Raw genomic sequence first — 20,725 nt, 5'->3', positions numbered from 1 at the left:
AGATGTAGGGGCGAGACGGTACATGCGGTACCTGCAGTCCTTTGTGACGTGTGAGCAAATCTCTAACACTCTCTAATGCGGGCTACTTGAGACACTTATCATTTGATGGCTCCAGTTCAACAGTTAGTCAAGGCTGGCTTGCACGTAGAAATGAAATATATAGATTTCACCTATTTTCCGTCTTTTCTTTAGGAAAATGCAATGTATACAATAATTATTATGTTGCTCATATGAAAATAAATATACCTATTATTTAGTTCAATAACTCTCAACTATTATAACTACACCTCTCGCAATTATTATTAAAACGAAGATATTTAATATTTTCCAGCATTCGTTTATTTAATAAAACTTAACTAAAACCTTGTCAATTCAATTTTATTTATAGTTGTTTCTAATTAGAAAGTGCAGTAATTACCACAAGACGCGGATCAAATACAACAAAATGCATAGATATATACCGAAAAATATGTTAAATGAAATTCCAACTCTGTGTCTGATTACATCTGTTACTGGGGTTGAGTTTAATAGCTCATGAAATATATGTAAGCGAAGACTGCCACTTGAGTGAGACCGGCGAAGGCAAATAGATACCAACCTTATACCTATAGCCCCGACACTCATTGTTAACTCTCCAGTAATCCCTTTTTGACTCGCGACACAAGTCATTTTTCGTAGAGGAAGGCATCTCGATAAACATAAGCTATTGTCTCGCAACGCTTGGACTTTTATGTTAAATAGTCCGTAATCTCCTGAAGAGGAAGGAGGCATTTTGATGTCGTTTCCTTCATCATTAGCGAATATATGAGGTAACCAATATGTAATATCACCTGGTTACAATTTTTCATGTGTTTTTTAAAAAAGTTATCGTAACATGATACTGGTTTTTTCATTATTCAACTATTTTGAATTGTTTGTTTATTGTTTATTCTCTATCGCCTTCATCTCAATCTTTACGTGAATACTCATACCGCCAATAACGTAAACAAAAACAGAATTAAAAATAAATTTCATGTTGATGCTTGATTTGTTTACGTTTTTCGTAATTAAACGTGTAAATCTCTGTCGTGTTACTCCAACTGGATGCAAGTAAACATAACATGCTGTTTTCAATACTGACGTAGGGAAGGCCGGGCGGCCCTTTATTTAATTAACAACACGTTTCAGTGCTTCTGGATATTTAAACATACAGACATTGCAGAACATTGAAATGATACTGATTATTATATGGATGTTTTATTGCCTCTGTTTTCCACGTTCAAGTGAAGCGTTCAAAAAAGCTTATATAAACAAACACGAATCAAAGGTAATTCCAAATGTCACACTCGCAACACGGTCTCTGCTAGAACAGTGTAATTATTGTGTACATTTTAATCTCCTTAAAATATAAAAGATCCTCATTACGGCAGCGTCGATGGTTGCGCGTTTGTTTTTGCACAGGCACGTGCATCGTAACGAGCCGGTAATCCCTTGTTGATCGGCGTACGTTATAAAGTTACGAATTTTATATCGGAAAAAATACTTTACTGTGCACAGGACAATGGTCGAAGCTGTGAGCAAACTTATTATTGATACAGACCTCCTGATTTGGAAATGCTGGGATATTGTTTTCGGAAATAAATATAGAAAATTGTTCCTGGAAATATTGTGCGCGAAATTTTAAATTTTGATGGAATATATTATTTAATCTACACATTCTTCTGTCATTTAATCTTGCTATACGACCAGGACGAATAATCTATATAGCATAAATTATAAGGGTATAAGTAGAGCGCGACAAATAATTGACAATATTCTAGATCTTTGGCCCGATAGTAAAGTAAAAAAACAAAAAAGGTCAGAATATCACAAACCAGAGCTGAGTGTCGCGTGTAATACATAAATTCATACGTTAATGGCCTGTCCGTGTCATATGAAATCTTTACCAGAATTGCTTTTCTATTGTTATTCAATGGACAGTCGCGGTTCAAATATTTTATCACTATAACTGATCCCATAAATATAATGATATTCATTTCTATCTCGCCCTCGTTTGACAATCACATGCTAATAATATCGACAGTTATGACATAAGAGCGTGATTTTTTTCGCGGTTTTTACGGAAGTGATGTAAATTTTTTGCTCAAACAAATCATTATAGATGGACGTTTATTTAATTTTGGTTAACAGCTTAGCTGACAGTTATTTGTCTATGACGTGGAAGGATTAACGTGCAACTAAAAGGCGTATCGGCATTTAGCAGGATCAATCAATGTGTCGCGAGTGTTAACAAAGCAGCGGTCAAGGCGCTAAGAGGGGTTCCTTGTCAGCGCGGGCGCTTTCCGCTCCGCCGTCATCGCGCCCTATTGAGATTGATGTTCCGAACGCTCGCTCCAGAACCCGCTCGGACAGAATACTAAGAGGCTGGCGGCCATTCCTCGCTCAATTAGCCCCGATCCGACCGGGTTTTGTCTCGGGCACCCTCCACGATGCCTTCTCGACACTTCGTCGCATACCAAATTAACGTCATATTTTTCATGTAAGCCCTCCGATCAAAGTATCGCAATGAACGTTAAGTAGAAGCCTTTTCGGCGCGAATGGGGACGAGCGCTTAATGTCGCTTCGTTTTGGAAATACTTGGGACCTAACTTTTTATTGTCTCACCGCGGCTTCCTGCGCATTAGACCGGTTCTGTGCTTGTACTGTTATAAAATATGTTTTATAAAACTTCGCGTAGCGTATATTTTCATAAATAACTTTTTGTTCGTCTGCTGATTTTATTTTAAATACTAAGCGCTTTAAAGGGGCGAAATCGTAGCGTTTAAATATCTAATTGTGAGGAAAGCCTGTTTCATGGAAACAGTCAGTCATTAAGCACGGCTAATTAGCAAAGCCTTTTGAAGGCGACAACAATCGCCCTGTAAAACAATAGTAAAACTAATATAAAAACAACGAGGCGCGAGTGTAATGCGACAGGAGGAGAGTATTAAAATTTTTCACAGTTAGAAAGACGTAATTTATCTGTATAATAATTTATTAGTGTGTAACAAAATTAAAGGTCGATAAGATGTCTTTCTTCACCAAAGAGTGAAATAGTGAGTCTGGCAGACAATGTAGACGTGAGTGCAAATGTGATATTGTTTACGAAGCCAGCCGACTATCATCGCCTGCTCTAGCTGCGCCTGTGAGGTCTACGATATCTCGTGGAATGCAATAAACAGGGCTCATTTTTCACTAGCACTATAATTATACGTCTCAGCTCCTAGATTGTTGACGTCTGACATTACCAATGCTAACAATTAACAATCCCTAATATACCGCAATGTGCAAAGCTTTAGAGAAATTTCCTTGAAAAATTAACTGTTTTTTTTATATAAAGTTGCTCGATATGGGCACATAAAATATAAAAATATAAGGTATATGAAATATTACCTGTGGGAAGGTCTATAAATATAATTTTACTAATAATACATTTAATTTATAGTAAGGGCGTCTTAAAATCACATTAATTGTACCTAATAGCTTCATTAATTCAACGTTATATTTAACGTGACGACATTTGATCCTGCCAGTCCCATGGTACATCGATCATAACAACTAAATTAGAATTAAATATCTCTTAACTTATCCCAATTGAGTTAAACTCAAACTTTCAATTACGGCCTTCAGCAGATGAGTTGTGTTAAACGACGGCGCCTCATAAATCTTATTTAAATCGTTAAAAAATTAGCACATGTCCGATGCAATGACTCGATGATTCGTCATCTACGGAATAAATAAGTTCAATCAAACTTGTATTAAACATTCGATTGACATTGGCTGTGCGACAACGAAATATTGTCATTTTCATGATGTTAAATGTTCTTCCACGATGTACATAATTTTATTTTTAAGTGTAATATGTATCTGATTTTTCCATGACTATTTCTGAGGTTATATTAAATAATTTCAATTGCCTACCTAAAATACTATATAAGACATAACGTAAGAAAATTTTTCAAAACTTTTTTTCACAAGCTTTACATACTTATTTATTTTAGGTAATTTTTTGTGACCATTATATATATATATATAATAGGTACATAACAAAACTTTAAAATTTAAGTTTTAATCTTTGCGACTACTCCATGGCTATAAGTGCATTTTAATAGAATCGACTCCACGATTTCTTTCCTATGGGTGAATAAACAAAACACGTTTGGAATCGCTTTGTCTTTATTGTGCTTCCGAGAAATATAATGGACTCAGTTTTGGGCATTATAAATTATCTGGTGTATCATTAGAATCTAAATTCCGATAAATTTAATTAACATAAACCTATAATCAATATAATTGATGAGGTTTAACTAATTTGGTATTTTTGTTTATTTATTTGTTTTTATTGTCAAATGGAGACTAAGTGTAATATGTTTGGCAACAGAGTTTTATAATAAGAGAGCTCTTTAAAAAGCTCTGGCTTTAAACCGTTATACGTCTCCATAACTATACTGCAAAGTCAGATCGCATATAACCCATTCAATTATACGTGAATACTACGAAATTAGAGATAACTGGTGACGATACAGTATAAATACCTATATCACTTTATTTTCCTACAGCAGAATGTAGCATCATTTCAAATTTTGTAGAACAGTTGTAAAATCTATGCAGTGAAACTTTATTTTTAATCTCAACTTTCAAAACAATTCGTTTGTAACTGAGATTTCATTCAGCGTCACTGTACCTTATGCTAAAAGGAGTTCAGAAACATATTTCTAAGGAACTTTTATAACAGCTTTGACCTAGGAAGCAGAAGTTAAAGTTACTACAGAACGAATTAACATTGTTATTGTTATAAAATGACAAAGTGATTATTTTTATTGATATCTCATTTTTGTAATGTGAAACATTGTAGGCGTTTAATTCATTCGTCAAATTATTGTTACACGTGACTGCTTTATGCCTATCTGATTAATTGATTCTTATTTGTAGCTGAGACGTGTAGCATATATGATGGATAATTACAATTCTCACAGCTCAAAGCTATTCATTCAATTGATATCATATTAAGTTCACGATCTTATAGACTTTGCATCCCAAAAAAAAACCAAGTAACGTATTTAGTCGATAGATTTCATTAAAAACTCCTCAACTATTTTTTCTACAGATTGTGTATTATAAGCTTTATTCACTTCACAGGTAAAATTGAAGCCACAAGCGAGCTTAAGATCGTATAATATAGGCTTTGTTACCAAGAAACGTGATGAACTCTGCATTATATGCGACGTCTGCAAACAATGAGACATTCGTCATTCCAATCTGATAATCGTCTGGCAACTCTTTGTGTATTTACTTGCCTTATATTACACATGACCTTTCAACCTGAAGGTTGAAAGGTATGTATTATTATTAACATGTATTTTGTGTGTGCATGCCTTATTCTTTGAGTGAAATTTAATGCAGACTATTTTAAAGAAGCAAGGCTTCAACAATTTATCACGTATTATAAAACAAAGTCGCTTTCTCTTTCCCTATGTCCCTTTGCATGTTTAAATATTTAAAACTAAGCAACGGATTTTGAAACGGTTTTTTTTTAAAGATAGAGTGATTCAAGAGAAGAGGTTTTAGTATATAATTTATTAAGTTAGTTTTTATTTATTTATTAGACAAAGCGGGCGAAGCCGGGGGGAAAAAAGAACTAATTCAATCGTAAAATATAATTATCGGTTACAACTTCGATGCAGATGTAATAATTATTTTTTAAGTGAATCTACGATTCTTTACCGACCATTGTGAGTTCAATCGATTTATTTTTAAGCCCTAAGGGGCATATCCTTGGCCTATTTTTAAGAGAGTGCGTGCACATTAGCATATAAGTAAGTGCATATTAACTTAAGGCTTGCTTCATATTAACAAAGGCTCATCCTGAAACGAGAATATTGTATTTGTCTTGGACCAAATGGATTGTGTGTGGTTTTATTTGCACAACATTTCCTTAATCTATAGATAAACATTGAATAACTTTTGAAAAAAATAAAAGCTTTGTTAACCGACTTAACAAAAAAGGAGGAGGTTCATACAGATTTGATGTCACACTATGTCTAAAGTGACTGTATGTAGGTTCCTAGATGAACTCCCACGCATATTATACCCTGATTAATCTGTGTCGTTCAAATTAATTCAGATGGACGTATAAAAACAAAGATTAATTGACCTAGATTAGACATATTATTTGAATAAAAATCTAATTAATGTTATGAATACGAGCTTTTATTGGAAACTTTTTAAGCATATTAAACAATGTCTGCTTGTTTGTTGCTTTTTGTTATAAAAGCTTTGTTTCTTTCTAGAACTTGAAATGGCTAGGATTTGACTATTTACGATTTGACTAGGTATTTATAGCACATAGGGAACATTTAACCTTATACATATAAGTAACATAAATAACAAATAACGGTATGAATTTCAAAAATATATTTAGTTAGATTCGAAGATCAACATTCGTTATGCTTTTCAATAAATCAATTTCCGTAATTTCAATAGGTAATAATAATGAAATAAAACCGAAAAGGATAATATAAAAACAATTATCTTCATTGTTTACGAGAATGTTGAATTATCTTAAATAGAGTTATTCTTGTACCGTAATAATTAATATTGTTGATTTTTTCTATATTATTGTGCGGCCTTATATGTTATATCCCACTAGCTTTCCACCCGCAGCTTCGCCCGGGCAGTCAAAGAAAAACCCGCATAGTTGGCGTCCTTGTGGGATTTCCGGAATAAAACCTATCCTATTTACCGGGGTAAAAAGTAGCCTATGTCTTTTCTCGGGTATCAAAATATCTCTATACCAAATTTCATGCAAATTGGTTCAGTAGGTAAGGCGTGATTGAGTAACAGACAGACAGACATAGTTACTTTCGCTTTTATAATATAAAATAATTGTCATACAGTCGCTGTATCTTTTAACGCAGACGTCGTGTCGGACAGAGATTTCAGGCCAGCACCAATTAAGTTTTGATATAAAGCGTGAACGTAATATGTCACACACGCACAAATACATTAAAGGTTCGTATTTACGTATTTATAACGCATAATAACATTAAACGATCTCTTTTTTCAATAAATAAATACTTATAGCTTCTCGCACGTTCCACTTACAAGGTATTATACCCTTATAAATAAGAGAGATTGAAATAAAAGAAAAAAAATGCATAATAACACTTAATGAGCAACTAAAGACCTCTTACAGTACTGAAGTATTACTAACACGAGTATTACCCTGTACTACTACAAGTGTATGGCTTATTATACTTTATAACCAATTTTATGGCTTTATACAATACGAGTAATAAGTAAATAACCGATATAGGGAAGTTCACACCTAATCATGATTACAAGTACATAATAAATTGACTTTAAACCACGGATCCACTCATCAAAATAAAAGTAGATATAAATGTAAAAAAAAAATATGTGCGTGTACTAGTGTACACACGTAAGAAGTGAAACTTCTTTATGACCTTATCTTTCAAAAAATTAGGTACTATATGCAACTTTACAGAAATACGTCGAATCACGCGTGGTAGGGATAAGAAAAAGATGGCGCGTAACGGAAAAATGTCACGCGTAACGAAAAAATGTTACACTACATTTTTTTCCAACCCCGATAAAGAAGTTTCACTTCAATAATTTATTCTTATATTCAGTCAAATCCTTAACGCGTATTTTCCTAAAAGAACAGAAACAGTGAAAAATATAAAAAATAAAGGTTTGCTATTTTTCATTGTTACGAGGTTTTAGCTCTACCTTTAAAATTCACAACAAAGTTATTATAAATACAAATAAGAGACTAATTCGTTAGCCAAGACTTAAACTATAGCGCCAAAAGCATAACAAAAACTGATAAAGTAGTGCATTAGGTATTTCGTATTTTCGCTAAAATTTTCGATCAAATAAGTACGTTGTAATCTGCTTTATTAAATCCGCTTCCATTTAGATGTAAAAATTCATTTTATAATATGTTTTCTTCCTGAAAATCCTTATTTTATTTTGGAGAAACATAATCCGCATTTAAATTCGATAGTTTTTACATAGAACAGTTACTATGATGCTTAAAAATAGATTATAATTATGGATAATATCGACGTATTTGTTCGACTCATTGACGAGACGCGTCTCGGCTCTTATTTGAATAGATCCTACGCTCGCCAAGGCCACGTGACTTCACAAACTCTAATCGAAAATATAAAAAATGCTTACGTAAGTGTCAAAGTTTGAAAACAATTAGTCGCGATGTGACCGTCAGGTCGTGTATCACTTTGAAAATCAGACAATTTTGGACGTTTTTACTTTAATATTCCGTAACAAGCGACACGAGGAGAACTATTTAGAAGTACATTGTTTAGTTTTAAATGCTACGTAACAAAACAGTTTTATGTGATGCTTCAATTAATTTGAACGAAAGCAGAGAATTTATTAAACCTACATTCAGAGACCGTTTATGTTTTGTAGGATAATTAAATTATTTTTGAAGATTCTTGCACAATAATGCACAGTATAATATTTAAAGAATATACCGATTGTCGTCTATATTATTCACGCATCATCACTTAAAGTTAGAGAATATAATATTTGTTTAAACTTTTAAATGTGAATTTAGCAAACTGTTCCATTTATGATACGATTAATTTCAGGAATTATGATGTCATAAAACGATAACATGATGCACTAATCTCAAGTACATACACAATTATTTTATATTGTGAACTGTTATTCAAGTATATTCGCTGCATTATAAGAAATAAATAAAGCAAATTTACCTAAGTATATTGTTTGTTATTTTTTCTACACAAATAACTCAAGTTGAAGGAAATTTTAACATGGTTAACAGATGTAAGTTAAAGGCAACGTTCATACTTCATACATAATATTATATTTGGGGGTTTCCCGATTTATAAATTATGGGTATTCTTAATAAGCGTGTGTTTGAACTATGGCTATCTTACAGTTTCATATTACAGTGACCATCATAATATTTCAATTCATTACATCTTTATCAAGCACCACGAAGGTTTATAGTTTATACAAACATCGAGTGTGTAGTTTTGCGAATGTCTTATCGCGATTCTAGTTAATAAAAATCTTATACGAGTATACGTTACGTTTGCAAAACTAGATACAAGATAATTATAACAAAGAATATGATGCACGTTTCAGATTATGTGTGCGGAAAATAAAGCGTCATATGTATGAAAATGTAATTCACTAACGTCATTGTATTTGAGAATTTAACTGATTCTCAAACGTGTCTGTGAGACGAAATTGGGATTAAAAACTTTTAATATCGCGCAACAAGTGTCTATAAAATGCAACATGCATGAAGCATCCGTTGCATCTAGATTAAGCAATGCTGATAATAAAGTGGGCCACCACATTATCGCCGGTTATCTTGCTTCTACACCAGTGTGACGATCACATAATAGTTTAATCACCTTCCATTTAATGCACATAACTCCTTTGTACTTTGTAAAATTATTCACTAAATGTGAGACAAATAACTCTCGAATAGAAATAGATAATACATGAGACTCGCAAGTTATCGCGGATTGATAGTGCTTGCGCTGATGTTTTTTTTTTCTTTTAAAGTTTTTCCGAAAGTATAGATAATATTAAGTATGAAATAACACAACAATTTCTCTATTTATCTGATAAATGGTAGGGCTAACGAACTAATCTTCTTCGCGTTAGAGATTGCTAGCAAACACACATTACAAGATTTAACCTAAACATTACAATTGTATGTCGAACGATAAGATCAGAAGTGAGTGGAGCGTTCTCCAAAAGATTATTTCACCACATTTTTAAGCCAAGAGTGATAACTACAAAAAAATAAGTATAATTCATAATTAACGGATGTATCGCATATAATAAGCAAATTGGCGTTATCATGTGTATTGTGCAAGGCGTCACGGGTTGGGTCACTTACGATAAACTGCCCAGATAAGTGTGCCCAAAAATCAGAAAAAAATATATTAAGTTTAATTATCGGCTGCTACTGAAACTGGGAGATTGACACAATACGCCGATAACATGGAGGATAACCTCCGCTGGACAATCTTACAAACGGTCATTTTTAATTTTGCCTACATTCGTATAAATTTTTTATGAATATTTTTGTTTTATTTCCTTAACAACATAATATTATAAAAATAATGAAATTGTATTTAAACTATGTAGGCACTATAATTATCTTTCAAAAAAATACTATGTCTCTGCTGGCTCAGACCTCAGTACCTTTCATTTAAATTTATAAGAATTGCCAATATTTATATAAAAAAAAAATTAGTTTAAAGTTCACACGAGCATAAAGCTTTATCATTTTTGATTGAATAGTCAGTAACCCATAAACATATAAATAATGAATATATGTTTTATTAAGCAAATTAACGATAAGGTTAAGAGAAAACATTTATTTTTATATTGACCTGTTACTGATAGGCAATAAGTAACGATGTTTGCGCCGGGAAGTGTCCTACATAAAATAAGTTAAATGCGGTTAATACTCATTAAAAGATAACAGAGACATCAATCTTTTCACACTTCTGGCCTTCCTTGTACTGAAATCGTCTCTTGTTGATCAGAATATGGAATAGACAGTTACAATGATGACATATTTTATAATGTAGTATATCAATACCCTGGAACTTGTAACTAATTCGTGTCGACCTAGTATCGTATCAAGCTATTTAGGTCCATGCAGAATGCAATATTATAGCAAATCGAAATTGTAAGCCTGACTTCTGATGAAAATTGCAATTTTCAGATTTTATATATACCAACGTTACTAATTAACGATTACTAATAAAATAGTTTTTTGTTGTGGATAATAAATTGTTGGTGAAACTAAAATGTGCTTTACATTTTTGTTTTTTTGTGATTAATTTACCATGAAAATTGTATGATATCATATTATCGTCTCTAGCATTAATTTTTAAGAACTTATAAAAGTTTCTCTTATAAAAGTGTATCCAGTTTCACATACTATTTATATTGATTTAAACTTCCAATTATGTATATAGGAGTTATAGCAAATCATCCTTACGTTTAAAGAGGCCAAATTTTGCGGTAATACGATTACCTACATACGTTCAAGATAATCATTATCTCTATAAGAAATCTTTATCAATTAAATGTTTACACAAGTGTCGGTGTGCATTTTTGGGGTTCCGTAATATGGGACACTATAACGATATCACATGGGATTAGATCCAAACATCAACACACCAAAACAACATTCGCGTTGATATGTTTGTTACTCAAGATAAATTACAAATTATACATACAAATGTTACAAACGGCAGCCTTATCGTTAAATAGCGATTTCTTCAGACAACCCGTTTTACAGAGAGAGAGAACTTTCCTAAAATTAATTAATCTCCTTAGTGTTTTTTTAGTAGTATTTTAAAAGAATTAGACTCAGTTTTTTACGCACATAATACGTTCACAGAACCATATTGTAAGAACGCGATTTTAAATATAGACGTGGCGGTATCTAGTTGTCAGGAAGCAAAAGATAACCCCTGATAGTGATACCCGTTGCGGATTTGACAGGGTCAAACACACGTTTCGGGTCCATATATCTATTTAAATTTCATTTATATCGTATACTGTTAGTTGTTTAAACATTTCGTAATGTTATGAAAATGATAGGAAGCCGTCTTTAACGTTTCTTGAAGGTACTTACTTTGGTAGGTTCTAAATTTCACTGTATCTTACTTATATTCCGTATTTTCATCCATCTGTTTAATTAAAGACAAATAGTCAATTTTTAACATAATATTGAAGTATTAATTAGGCAGCACTTTTTAACTTTAGCCTAGTTACTGTACATGTAAGCTGATGTGAAGGAGCTAAATAAACACCACTAACGTGCACGATTAAAATATATAATAGAGATTAAAAACAGGAGTTTAATATGTGGTACGAAAGAAAAGTTTCATCTAACAATTTCAAATGAGAAACTTTTGAGTTATTCAATATTCGTTTTGATCTGCCTATTTCTAGAAAATGTATATCATTGTTAAATGTCAATTTATCTGTCCACTAAATTTCTATATTCTCGATATGAATTCTATTCTATATCGAGCCAATTTGCAGAACACGGCCAAGTTATTTCTAAATACAAAGTCAAGTAATACAGTGATTTGCGAAGATGGTCGCCACACGGAGGCTTACAGTGCTCAATGCTGTATTGTTCAACTAAAACTTGCCAGTAATTCTATTCCAAGCTTACATGACACCGAGGAAACTTTACTGGGGAACTGTAGGACGAATCCGTGGTTCGACATAGTTTTATTAAACTCCGCTTGGAATAATACAATTCACAGCAAAACTATGTGTGACGCACAAAAACGCTAAGACCTCTTATGTCTTTGAATATTTTGTCAAAAGTATGCTAAGAGTTAGCTAAGAGACTCTAGTTTCGCATACTGGCAGACTTTAAAGTATAATTAAACTATTTTTAACTACACTGATTTATGTTAGCTATAGAATACTCATTAGCTTGTTTATACAAAACTTAAAATGTAATCAAATCTTCGCAGAAAAAACTGTAATAATAGAGTTGGTCCGCGAACGAAGTTTGGCGGATCTAGAACTATTATCTCTGTGTATAATAATTTATAATAATAAATTATTAACTAACAATAAAGATGTAAGTACTCAACGATAAATTTATTGTCTTTACTCTGCAACATTTTCACTGTTGAGATGCAGAATATTATATATCTATAATTTAAAAATGAATCCCAAAATGTGTTGGTAAGCGCATAACTCGAGAACGGCTGAACCGATTTCGATAATTCTTTTTTTATTATATTCCTTGAAGTTCGAGGATGGTTCTTATGTAGAGAAAACGTGAATATATACCACGGGCGAAGCCGGGGCGGACCGCTAGTTTTAAATAAAATATTAAACCTTATTCGTCGAATCACTATCCATTTTTCAAGATTTAGTGTATAACTGATTTGCACAGTAAATAAATTTAATTAATTTTGAGTATATTGTTAGGTTTTTATCTACATCAATAAAAATTGTTTTAGTATTTCCAGACATCCTTTATTTTTAATTAGCAAAAATTATTTATCTTAAAAATTATGAAGAAAACAAAATATCATAACCTGACATTTAACAATTTTTAGTTTCAGTTTTTGCATTCAATTAATTTAGAACGATCTAATTGATTTGTTATAAATTAAGACATAGGTATATGATTATGAAATTATGTTTCTCGTTTTGAATTTATTAGCTTTCCAAATTGTTCATAGGTACTATTTATACATAAAGTATGGAGTGATGGAATATTCTTTGAAATCGGCTCTATTATAATCTCTGATCATTTAAATTATTGTATCGACTGATTCGATATTGAGCTGTGTTTTTTTCATATAGTCTATATAAATAATAATAAATCTTCCTCGATTTTTCGTATATATAACTAGTGTCATCTTATAATATATATATATAAATCTCGTGTCACAATGTTTGTCCTCAATGGACTCCTAAACCACTTAACCGATTATAATAAAATTCGCACACCATGTGCAGTTCGATCCAACTTGAGAGATAGGATAGTTTAAACATGTAAGTACCACGGGCGAAGCCGGGGCGGACCGCTAGTACTTAAATAAGAATCGATTATAAAAAAAAAACACAAATGTAACATAACTTTATATTGACCTTCAAGAAAAGAAATACGCTTATTTGTTCATCGTGATTAATTTCATATTACTTAATACCTTCCGCCGTAAGAATGCAACGTCACTATGTGTTATTTACACGTGGAGCTAATGCACATACTTGTTTATGTGTAAATTGAAAAGCTTTTAAGAATGTGCCTTTTCCAGACAGAAAATTGAATAAGGACCGGAGCGGCGCCTTCTGATACGACATTGATGATCCGATTGCAGAAGGATATTCGTTAGGCTTGCATATCTCCAAGAGATAAACCTGCGATTTTAACTAAAAACTATTTAAAAAATTTCAGCCCTGTGACGCTCTGAAACGAATATCAATCAAAAAAAGTTACTCCGTCATCAAATCTGTGATAGACTGGCGCACTAATTTATATTACATTTTAACATATATTTTCCTCTAGAGTTCAAAAATGATAATATAAAAGCATATCCTCAGATCATTAATTATGTACCTAATTTAAATAATATTCTCATAATAGACGTAGGTACTAAAGTAACACGAAACTTGCATTCAAATCTAGCATCGACAATTTTTGTAAGCAGTATTTAAACGAACAAGTAAAAATATACCTACGATAAGTTGGAAAGTAATTTAATAGAACTACGCGTATAAACTAATTTTGTCACCGCTTATAGCTGAAGCAATTTTATTTATACAGCCTTAATAAGTTTACTACCGTAAATAACACACTAGGTAAAAAGGTAAGCGTAGGAATATCCCGGATCATTTTGAACATGATTAGACGTATTACTAGGAAACTTTTACATTAATTTTCCTAATTGTTTAAAACTTCAAAAGAATAAACAATTTGTCGTCGCAAAAATTTTGAAGTTATTTCCAATAAGGAACTTGCAAAATAAACCGCCTGCTATTTTCAATTACGTTAAATACAGTTAAAACTTTTCAAGTATCATAATTTGTACTTCATATTTAGCCAAGTTCAGAGAATCGGAACTTTAGTTATATGCAAACTATGCAACTAATAGACTTTATTAAGAAATTTCCAATAGTCTGTTAGCATCGAAGTCACGATATACGATCTCTAATTAAATGAGGAGTTTCATGAACAGATCATTTTGCTCTTGAATTACTTTGTTTTAACAAACAATCATGATCATTCCGATTTTTCAATATTTTTCAAGTAAATACAAATTTATATTAAATTACTCGCAACGAAGCTGACTGACGCTTTAATTTCGGATTGCAACATAAAATAATGAATTGGACAAATAGTTATTGACTTCAGAAGTTTTCATAATTTTACGGAAACAATTTTTTTTTCTTTTGTCATTATTGTAAAATATTATACATTTACTTCAAATACAATTAAAATTTAATACTTACTTAAAACATAAATATTATTTTTAAACATGATTAATAAATATATATAATTGAAGTTTCATATTTTTATATTTTATTAAAATAGAGTCGTAGTACAAAATCATATTAAAATAACATTTTAAAACGATCATAAATAACAACATCAAAATTTAATAAGAATGAAGCGTTAGAATAACGCAAAAAACCATAATATACCAGAAAACATTAAACTGAGTTTAGTTGTTTCTTTTTGCAGAAACCGGCTCTCATCGTCACGAGTTTAAACTTTATAATTTATGTAGTTATCGTCTTTACGTTAACGGACTAGAAAACATATTTATAACATAATAGAATTACAAAATCAGTATTCTGCCACTGAAAAGTTGGAAGTTGTTTAAAAGTTTGCATCTCGAAAAGCCGACATCGCCGGTAAATTCACAGAGGGGCTGGAGAGATTAGGACTCACCTCGGATAGCAGGGAGAGGAGGACGAGTAGCAGGGCCGCCGAGAGCGGACGGACCCTCATCCTTGCGGCTGATGAACTGGTATTGTGTAAACTTGGACCGAAGGCGGCAACAGCGTAGGCACCGACCGTGCCTCGCTAGCGTCAGACCGCGAATGGTGCGATGTACAACGCGCGCCCGTATCAACTTTTCGACCAACTTAAACTGCACGCATCGGTTACATCTTGCATCGGCCCGCGCGAATCGAACCTTGTGTGCCATTAATACAGCCTCATATTTCGCCGTGCCCTTTTCTCTTAAGTTATGTTCTTTTTCTACACGCTCTCGACTTTCGACGAACTTTAATCCGAATCTTAAATAATAAGCGAGGGCGTTATTATAGAGCTATTATTATAGACACATTTATAAATTAATATACTATTAACGATGTCTTTGCCCCAGATATTCCAAATTGTAAGAAATATTTATAGAACAAAAATGTCAGTCTTCAGGGGCTCTATGTAGAGACTCACGAATATAAACAAAAAGAAATCGCTGAAACGGAGACCGACGTTTCGTCTCACAAAATGACCTACAAAACTACGACTTCCTTCAGTATCTTTTATCAGGCTCACCCTGATAATAGGTATTCCAGACCGGTTAAAAAAGGAGTAGCTAAAATGTATTTTTAGCATGCATAATCCCACATACCAATGTGAAGTACCCAAGTAGGCTGCAAGGATATAGGTAGGCGTAAGGTAAGCGTTGCATCTCTTTCCCTCCCTCAAGACTCAATCCTGTAGAGTTCCATGACCTCTCTCCTGCGCTTATCACAGACGGTTAGCAGAAAAGCGAAACGACACAAATGCGCTTATCGTTTTAACAATACTGATGTTTATTTCTTGTTAATAAAATCTCAATTGATGCTTTGGGCCGCTAGTGATTCACAGAGTTGATAAACATTATTTACCTACTCGTCGCGCCCAATTCCTTGCCAGTGCTAACAGTCATTAAATTCCTCGTAATTTTTCTTTATGGTTCTTGCAAAAAATTAAGATAAATTATCATACAAAGAGAATGACATTATCCGAACTAAACTACCTAATTAAATAAATTCTTAAAAACTTTACTTTTTTAAGCGGGAACATTCTTAAAGACTTTAAAAAAGCGATAACAAACCACAAGGTGTTGTGGCATCACTGTTTTGACCACAATATAGCTCACGAGTCTCACACGTAAACTTTAATCGTTTCTTTATATTTTACGACTAGCATTCAAATTAAACGAATATATAATAACTGATTGTAATCCAGCTCATGTTTACCAAACAGATACGTACACATCTATACATATAATAAATCTGTAGAAGGGTCAATTCTGTACATTGAAAATATTGAAAAAATAAATAGCAGGGGGTGTTACTGGATCGATACCAAACCCAAATATGTGATTAAAAAAATTTTTGTCTGTCTGTCTGTCTGTCTGTCTGTCTGCCTGTCTGTCTGTCTGTCTGTATGTGAAGGCATCACGTGAAAACTAGCGGATCGATTTCGATGAAACTTGGTATAATTATACCTTATTATCCTGGGCGTAAAATAGGATACTTTTTATCCTGGAAAAATAAGTAGAAAAAAATTAATCTTAATTTTTCAGTTTTATCCAAAGACGTTGTTCCGTAGAACCGCGAACACACGTTGCGTATTATTATAGGCCTAGCCGTATTTGGGAATTGGGTCCAATAGATATTTATAAGATGTTATTGAATGAGGTACTCAAAATGGAGAAATAACCATCCACGCGAAGACCGACATCCGCGCGGACGGAGTCGCGGGCGGAAGCTAGTTACAAATAAATGAAAAATCGTTTTTAACCCCGACTAACGTAATTTAAAAGAAATACCAATAGTGAGGTACTCAGGAGATTTCTAGCTCTTATTAAAGCCCATTGTTTGTAGTAAATAATAATACAGCGGTTTGGATATACAAATATAGCAAATATTCGTTTCTCTAACGTTTGTGTTGCGCAAATAATGCATTGTATTGCAGGAGGTACTTTTTGTTTTAATAGCAATAACATTTATTTAATAAAATGGCTATTGCTGGAATATTCTATTCACGTCTTGTGAATATATGATTGATTGAATCATAAAATAGGGGGAAATGTTTAAATATGTTTTTTAATCTGTTTCTACCTGTATAGTTGTATACCTTTTATTTATTTGAAATAGAATAAACTACACAACCGACCTAACGATATTAATGTTTATTTTCAATCTTACCTCCCAAAAATCTATGAACGTCTTGAAACTTAAAATAATTTTTCACGGCATTTTGTGTGTTTTCTGTACAATAAAAGTATATTTTCTCATATCCTTGCAAAAAAATAAATAAATATAATACATCCAATGAATATAATACCATGTCAAGCAAGTAGGTGTGAAACATTTTCTCAAAGGAAAATTTGTTCAGAGAGTAATTGCCACAACATTACACAACGTTAAAAATAAACATGCTAAGTATCAATTAATTGGTATCTAATATTGTAGTCACGTTCCCACTTGATTCCAAAGCTGTTCCGTGGGCGATCCTATTCTTTAATTGAAGAAAAGATTTTGAAATATAATATTATTTATTTTAGTTCAATAAACACATATTTTATGACGTGTTTTGATTAATAATAAATCTTAAAATAACGTACATTAATTTTATATAGGAGAGTAGAGATTGTTTTTTACGGTTATCATCAACAATGAACGAATTTTAATGAAAATTCTCACACTTTGACTAAACATAATTTTCTTGAACATTCGTCTCGAGGAAAACCAGAGCGTATGCTTGTGTAGAGATGATAATAATTACAATCAATATGTAGTTCAAATATCTACATAAGAAACACTTTTCCTCCCACTAAGCTACCCCGCGTTGTAACGTTGATTCAAAAACCTTTTGAACAAAACCATTGAAAATAAACAAATATGTGAATGAATGTTTGTACACACCCTCACTGCGTTTCCTAGAGGTTTTTTAAGAGCTATTTTAAGGCAGATAACCCAGTTTTGCATAGCCACATAGTACGGGAGTACTTATACTACTTACGTTCAATTAATTTTATGCGATTTTGAATAAAAATTCAAAACAGTGTTGATAATTAAGTATTAAATATAATTTAAATAAAGAAGCGCGATAGTTTTGTTTATAATTTGCTTGTAATGATAATGATTATGTTATAAAATCACACACTGATATCTAGCTGAAACTACAACAATTCCGTGTCACTAACACATCATTATCTACCTTATTAATAAATTTAGAAACAGAATAACAATTATTTTGGGACTCTAATATAGATAAATTATTAAAAGAATAGTCACTAAATTATGTTAATTATGTTACTCTTCTATTTTGTTGAAAACGTAAGATTGCGTATTTCTTTGCGTATTTAGTATTTATTTCCACTAAAATATGATCTTAATGAACCTGAAAACCCATACAAATACCTGATCGCTTTGTACCTTACCACACGTTTTTAGTCCAATAGGGAATTGAACCCACAGGTTTTTATTCAATCACACCTACGGAAATGCTGGTAACCGTATTTACTGAAACTTATAGTCTATTTTAAACTCAAAGAGTAAACCATCCGTGTTTTCCATTATGGTGTGGTTTTGGCAATTAATAAATACGGAAATTGCATTACGAGACCTTGTAAAAATAAATTTATCGCAAAGCCTATGGCTCTTTGAGGCCTGATGTACCATACCTTTGTCGATTTTTGTATGCTTATTTGGAGTCACTAATGTAATGCATAAAAATAGGACCAATATAATTATCGAAGGAAACAAGCATAGTGAATAACATAATTATGTAATTTGTGTATAGAACTATACCTAGACATAACAGTACACTGTTATAGTGCCATTTTTATAAAGTAGATACTTTTCACGTACTTTGACTCACTTATTAAACCAAATAAGATATGCTTATCAAGTTATCAATTATCTATAAGCTTTTTATTTTTATTTATTCGACATAATTTAAGTACCTACACCTTTTAATTTAGTTTGCACGGCAGTCCAGCAAACACCTTAGTACAATCCTCTCTGCCATGAAACATTTTATAGAAATATTAGCTTTCCGCCCGCGGCATCGCCCGCGCAGTCAAAGAAAAACCCGCATAGTTCCCGTTCCCGTGGGATTTCCGGGATAAAACCTATCCTATGTCCTTTCTCGGGTATCAAAATATATCTTTACCAAATTTCATGCAAATTGTTTCAGTAGTTAAGGCGTGATTGAGTAACAGACAGACAGACAGAGTTACTTTCGCATTTATAATATTAAAGTATGGATAGGATATGAGATGCTAGTCGTTACAAAAGGCTTTCACGCAAAACATGACTGTATAACATGTCTGATGTCAAATAATTGATTTGTTTGTATTCGCATAGTTCGTATTATTGTAGATCGAGAATGGCTGTGTACAGAATAGGTCACGGTCAGAGAGGCGGTTCCTCATTCTGGGAAAATTGATATTTTAATACAAAGTGTAATCATTGATAAAAATCGTAGTTTAGGAATAAAGTTCTGAATTTTAATATTAATTGCTAGTAATGCTTATTCTATGCGTTTAGTGATAACTGAAATGTACTTTTCGTCCAAAAATGTGTTCTATGTTTTAAATAAAAAATATATATTTACATAATACTTTATTCGATAAAACTGGCTTTTAAAAATTAAGCTCTGAAGATTAGATTCTTTCTGTTACAATCTCTATGCTTTCTTCATACTTGCTAGTACAAAATTGAAAGGAGTTATTTCTTTACATACTCTACAATAATATGATAAATGCAATAAATATGTCAAATATTATAAACATCTGTATAGTTCCGCTTCGCCCTGGCTTCGCCCGTGGTACATGTTTACGTTTTCTCTCCAAAATAACCATACTCATACCTCAAGGAATATTATATAAAAAAAGAATTCACAAAATCGGTTCATCCTTTCTCGAGTTTTGCGCTGGTGTGGTGTGGTTTTCCTTTCTTGAATTTTACTTTTGAGAATTATATTATTTACATTTTTGTAATTCACGAAAAGATCGTGTCTATAATCGGTGATATTTATTTCCACCAAACATTAACTTAGATACATTTTGAAGTGAAACTTCTTTATCGGGGTTGAAAAAAAAATTAGTGTAACATTTTTTCGTTACGCGTGACATTTTTCCGTTACGCGTCATCTTTTACTTAT

At 32.3% G+C, this 20,725-nt stretch overlaps 1 protein-coding gene across 10 annotated transcripts in view; it reads right to left on the bottom strand.

Moving 5' to 3' along the window:
• The window catches only part of LOC123705287 (basement membrane-specific heparan sulfate proteoglycan core protein), a 101,787-nt gene extending 86,146 nt beyond the window's left edge, over nt 1-15,641 (bottom strand). For 7 of the 10 annotated variants that reach the window (XM_045654009.1, XM_045654014.1, XM_045654016.1 and 4 more), the window contains exon 1: nt 15,506-15,641. In XM_045654009.1, the coding sequence (XP_045509965.1) occupies nt 15,506-15,565 (60 nt within the window). In that variant the 5' untranslated portion in view covers nt 15,566-15,641. The remainder of the gene's footprint in view (nt 1-15,505) is intronic. The other 3 variants (XM_045654017.1, XM_045654015.1, XM_045654018.1) reach the window with 1 other exon arrangement.
• Nucleotides 15,642-20,725: the final 5,084 nt, after the last annotated feature.

Source organism: Colias croceus, chromosome Z (assembly GCF_905220415.1).
Source record: "Colias croceus chromosome Z, ilColCroc2.1".
NCBI lineage: Eukaryota > Metazoa > Arthropoda > Insecta > Lepidoptera > Pieridae > Colias > Colias croceus.
The sequence above is the reverse complement of the archived record's forward strand: the minus strand, read 5'-3'. Positions and strand labels throughout refer to the sequence as shown.